General features: G+C 44.4%; 1 protein-coding gene across 1 annotated transcript in view; it reads left to right on the forward strand.

Moving 5' to 3' along the window:
- The window catches only part of DCLRE1A (DNA cross-link repair 1A), a 36956-nt gene extending 35393 nt beyond the window's left edge, over positions 1-1563 (forward strand). The window contains exon 10 of the mRNA XM_019485952.2: positions 1541-1563. Coding sequence (XP_019341497.1) covers positions 1541-1548 — 8 coding nt within the window. The 3' untranslated portion in view covers positions 1549-1563. The remainder of the gene's footprint in view (positions 1-1540) is intronic.
- Positions 1564-6000: the final 4437 nt, after the last annotated feature.

Below are 6000 nucleotides of genomic sequence, written 5' to 3' on the forward strand. Positions count from 1 at the left end.
TGACCCCTTACTACCTTGCATGGCTATGTAAGGCCCCTTGTGATGGTTGTCTTTGTCAAAAATACTCATCATGTGAGCCCCGTCCTGGTAGCACCAATGTATTAAAGGATTAATGCCCAGAAATAGAGTAAGAACCAAGAAATTATTTAATCTCAGTTTTCATGGGCTAAATACTGTCCAATTGGCCTTCTATACAGGAGTTGGTTTTTAATTCGCCTCTGTGTGGTCACATTCAGTTACATTATCCTTCTCTCTCCTTGATGTATGTCCAAGTATCCTTGGGCTGTTTTAACTCCACAGTCTTCATCAGCAACAAATAAGCCCACATGCAAAAATAAAAATTAAATAAGAATTAAACTGCTTTCCAGTTGCCAACATCATAGAGTTGTTGACTTAAGCAACTATTCATTTTCTATCAAGGGAATCTGCACACATATTTATTCTGAATTATTTTGATGCATCAGCTGGTCTCTAAAAGCAGGTGCTACCACTTGTCTGTTGCTAGGAATAGTTTTAGCTGATTTTCCCCCCCAATCAATTAAAATAGCAAAAATGTAATTTCAGCAAAATTCTAGTTTTGCAGGCGATTGCTGTACATTTTTAAGTGCTCCTTCCCCCTTTTTGCCTTATGGCAACCCCTCGAATCATAAATCATTTTCCTCCCCAAGTTTTTTTCCTTGTGGATTCACAGACAATGATTTGCTATTGTGGGGTTTCTCAGAACTGCTGGACTCTTGGCTCACACTTTTATTTTTAGAAAAGAGAATGCAGGAACATTTGCTCAGAGGCAAAATAACATCTCAAAAGCAGGAGATGGACTTTGCCAATGAGATAAAATAATGGATGGTCCATAATCCTTCACAGAGTTGCAAGAATACTGAAAAATACCAAATGACAAATGCTGCAGGGGTGTAGGTTGTAGCTGTGTTGGTCTAATGACAAATGACAAATGCAGTATTCTGACCTTACTTATCTGGAAGTATAATGACTCTCTTCTCAATGGCTGATCAATTCAGGAGTGTCAATACTAACAACACAATACCACTTATGCTAAAAGAGTAATGCCTATAGCTGGTAGTAGTAGGAGGCTCTTATTTTCTTACGTGAAACAGAGAGGGATGTAAACATGCATTAGGTTAGAGGTGTGTGTGGGCAAAAGGAGAACATTTACTTAAAAACTCAAATACAGGAGAAGAGAAAATGGCTATGCTTCTCTTGAAGTTCATGATGGCAGCAAACACTCTTGTGAATTGGTTGGTTTGATTCCATGAAAATGATGTTCTTGTGTTTTGACAGCTGTTCTGCTTTTGAGGAGTTGCAGCCCTTTTCTTGGCTGCAGACAGCATCTGGGTCCATCTGTGCATGGCAAGCACAGTGTGTTGGGTGAAATCCATGCTTGCTTCAGCCTTGAAGTACAGTTTTTCTTCTCTCTGCTGCACTCTTTGTACACGTCTCCAAATGGCCATCAGTTCACTGGAGGGTAATCTGCACTGTTGTGCATTGTGGAACTGTGAACCTGACTTTGTCACTTTGTTTTCAGGGGCTTAGTATCCCATCTCCATACCATGGTCACGACTGAGGAAAGAAGCTGGATTGAGCGGGGTAGTCTAAGGTTTGTACCTCTATCCAGGAAGAATCTTTTATGCTTAAACTTTGAACCATATCCATGTAGTTCATCATCTTTGTTCAAGAAGAGTCTAAGAATAAATAGCTGCCCCTTAGATTGCAAACTCTTTGGAATGAGGACTGTCTGCATTTGTGCTATGCAATGCTAGGATTCTGCTCCCTAGCTAGGAATGGAGCTATTACTACAACATAATATGATATAATTTTAAAAAATGGAAATGTAATATAAGCAATTAGTGAGATTTCTAATGAGAGTATTTAAATGCTAAAATGGATTGCTTAAGCTTTTTACTTTCCACCTTTAGGACTAGCCCTCAAGTATTACAGAGAGATCAACTGTAGCTGACTCTCAAAATCATCCAGGCATCCTAGGGGTATTGTGAACCCAGCATTCATTCCTGCCTGTGGCAGGGGGTCAGGCTAGATGATCTGTTCAGGTCCCTCCTGACCCTAGCTACTATGAAACTATGAATGAGAGGTCCCAAACAGGCCAGACCCTTAGCTGGTATAATTTATATAGGTACATTGACTTCAATGTATCAACATGGTTTTATATCTATTGAGGCTCTGGCCCTAACATGATATCATATTGGGAGATTTGTGCCAGCAAGTCATAGAAGGTAATGAATAATTCCAGGCTGATGACTCTCTTCATAACTGAAGAGTACAGAGGTGAATTTTTTATTACATTTTTTTTAAAGGAAATAACATGCAGATTCTCATTAACCTCAGCCAGTTTCTCAGTTTCCCAAAATGGTGCAATAAATTAGAATGAGATGAAGGTCCAAAGGCACTGTTTGACATTCCAGTGGCATTTCTAGGAACAGGGTCGGTCATATATTCCAAGTTTCATGCAGGGATTATCTGGCCAAAATAACACTGCGCAAAAGGGAATTGTGCTGGTATAGAATGACGTACGCGTGGGATGGCTGCTATTCCTTGGGAAAAAAAAAAACCTCAGCAAGTAAAAAGGAGTATATTTGTCAGATACTGAAAGCAGAAGAACGATGGTTTTGTAGTTATGGCCCTAGACTGGCTTGGGACACCTCCCCTGTGCTGCCAGAGGCAGAAGTAATGGCTGTGTGCATTTACCTGACTATACTTTGGCCAACAGAAGGCTCTGACACAATGGCAGAATTCCCGACCGGAAATAATACCTTAGATATTAGTGGTACTGCTCTCTCTAAATGGAAGGAGGCTCATATCCTGGGTAACTCATTCCTCATACAAAGAAGAGGATGCCCTGTTTGCAGTCATGAATGTGTTTTCTGCAGGGTTACTAAGGATAAAGCCATTATTCTCTAGGGCAGGTCCCACTGATGGTCTGTTAGCATCATGTGGGCATACTGATTTCTCATCCATTTCAGGAGACAGGTGCTGATGAATCTCAGTCCTTTTTTTCTTTGTCTGTGTCATTGTATAATACAGGAGCAAGATGGAGAAATACTTGCCCATAGATGAATTGATATGAAGTCTCTGATCAAACTTTGGCTCAGCTAAGTCAGTCAGTGCAGCCGGAGTTGGGAGGCACAGGTGGGTCTAATCATCTTTTTACCTCCCTCAGACCCAGAGCTGGCCAAAATGCCCCCTCCAACAAGCTGGAACAGCCTCAGGATTACTGTAATCCATATGAACTAAATGATTATTTGGACAATATTGCAGGTGTTTATATGACCCCCATTTCCTGAGTACCTGCATGCTTCGTTGTCTTTAATGCATGTATCTTAACAACACCCATCTAAGCACTATCATAGTGTGCAGATGGGGACCTGAGGCACACAGGTTCCGTGGCTATAATGCAGTAAATTTACCATCCATGGGAGTTGCACCCTCAAATACATTGCTCTGGAATTGGAGCATTTGGAGCAGGCTAATTAGCCCTGTTGAGTGGCAGTGACAATTACCCCCACCCTAACCTAATTAGCTCGTCCACATAGCTAAGGCTATAATGCTTCCAGTGTAGAAGGCAGCCTGTGTAGAGCAGTGCAATGACTTTAGGCTGCTGAGTTGTCTATAAAGACTTTTCCCAGGTCGCAGAGAAAGTCTGTAGCAGAAACGTAGGTTTTCCAAGTTTTAGGCTACTGCCCTTAAACTTACCACTGCACCTGGTTGTATGGAAGGCAGCATGCTGTAGCAGTGCTCCTGCTCTGCCCTGTCCAAAAATACTCTTGCATGGAAAGGGAGGGAGCATGTGCCAAAAAGCTGGCCTGGTTGGTAGAGGATTCTTGTATTGTAAAGTGGTTTTCAGATGTCCTTTTAGAGCAGGTCTTAATTCCTTTTAAGCAACTTGGGTGGTACATCTAGACTGCCTGGGATGAGGAGCTAGCCCTTTAATAATTAGGTGTATTTACCTGTGTATCAATTGCTTTTCCTTTGGGACCTGACAGTTAGAAAAGATAGTCTGTCCTTTTCCTGGGATGGTCTGGCTCTTTCCTGCCTACCTTTTAAACTGGCGACTGTAGATAATGATGCCAGAGTCAGCACTGCTAGTTCAATACCTGCAGGGGACTAAGTAGGGGAGCCAGACAGATGGAGCAGAGAAGGCTTGAAGAATATAACCCTAAATAGAGATGAAAGCTTTTCAGAAGAGACCAGAGGCTTCTGTGCAACAGTTTGGATCACCTTGAAAGGGGCTAGATTTTCAGAATGCGTGGAGCACCCACCTTCTGCAAACCAAGCCCTTTTCACATGTCTCAGGTGAGCAATCCAAATTTGGGGCACCTAAAATCATTGTCACTTTGAAGAGTCTGGGTCTGGCACTGCATTGTTAATCAAGAGCCACAGACGGGGATGGATTTAGCCATCTACACAGTACGAAGTCCATCCAGTGGCTGGAAACTATCGAGCCTGTGTGTAAGGCATCCCATCTCAGATCAGCAGGGATCCTGGTTTTCCCTGATAAAAAAAATCACAGATTCTCTGATAACCTCCCCCCAAAATCCATTATTAAAATTAAAGGCTTTCCACAGCCCCCCTGGCCCAACTGGTGCCCCTCACTCCCTGCCACAGCCCCTCCAACCCTGCTCATGCCCCTGCACCCCAGCCCTGCTGGAGGAGGCCCCCAGCTGCCAGGGCTATGGGGCTAGGGTCCCAGGTCTGCAGCCCCCAACACAAGGCAGCGGCTGCTGCAGTAGAAGGAGCGTGGAGCCAGCTCCCCCACTGCTGCCTGCCTGCTGTGGGCTCTGATAAAATAGGGAAATCCATGATTTTCTCTGTTTTCCCATGGGAAACAGAAAACCTGGATCCCTGCAGATCAGTCAGATGCTGTTCTTAGTCAGAGGAACAGGGCAGTTCTGGACCCTGGGCTATGGGACTATTTTTATCTCAATGACGACACGAGCCCATGCATTTTGAGACATCTCCTCTTGCATTGTTTTCACTGCTGTGTGAAATGATTGTTCCTCAAAACTGTGACTTCCTTCCAGGTGAATCACAACGCAGTGGCAGAAAGGTCACAGTTCAAACCTGGGGAGTTTTGAAAAATTTCTGAGGCCAAAAATAAGTGAGTGAGCCACAGGAATGTGGAAATTGTCAGTCACTTCAACCTCCTACAGGCATCTATTGTGTTAGATGACAGAAAAATCAGTATATAGTTAGCGCAGCCTATTAATGTTTAACTAATTACATCAATGAGTGGTCTGATCTCCTTCCTTTTCATTGTCCTCTCAGGTGAGCTGTTTGCAGATGCTTTATGTTTAAAATGTTGCGGCGTATGACAGCAGACACCAGCCGCATGGGTTATGCGGTTAGCTGAGGGAGCCGGTGGTGTGAACAGGTTTTAGATTTCCAGTAGGATTGTCATCGCTTTAGGAAGCAGAAGAGATGTGTTTAACTTCCTTGCAGTGGCTGGGCCAGGGCTATCCCCAAAGAGCTGATCCAGCAACTTATGTCATATATTGCCTTAAATCAGCGGTGTCAAGCTCATCTGGCTCCATAGGCTGGATGAATAGTGTGTGGCTTGACCATGGGCTAAGTCAGGCCTATGGATCCCTGTATGCCAGATCCAGCATATGTGGTGCTCACTTTGTCCAAGCCAGGATTGCGCCACACATGTTGTCCTCTCCAGCTGGCCCAGGACCTGTGCTGTGTATGCAGCACCCACTCCAGCATGCAGCATGGGTCTCAAGGCAGCTGGAGCACGTGTCACGTGTGGCTGTTCTGGACTGGCTGGGGCAGGCACCCCATGCAACTCAGTCCTGGGCTGGCTGGAGTGAGCGGTTTGTACAGCGCACATCCCAGGCCCTGCGCACAATGCCATACTGGTTTGCACCATGTGCAGCATGTGGGTCAACTCTGAAACCCAATTGAAGCACCATGGGCTGGATCCAGCCCACGGGCCATATCTTTGACACCCCTGCCTTAAATGATTACATC

This window comes from Alligator mississippiensis, chromosome 6 (genome assembly GCF_030867095.1).
Source record: "Alligator mississippiensis isolate rAllMis1 chromosome 6, rAllMis1, whole genome shotgun sequence".
Taxonomy (NCBI): Eukaryota; Metazoa; Chordata; order Crocodylia; family Alligatoridae; genus Alligator; species Alligator mississippiensis.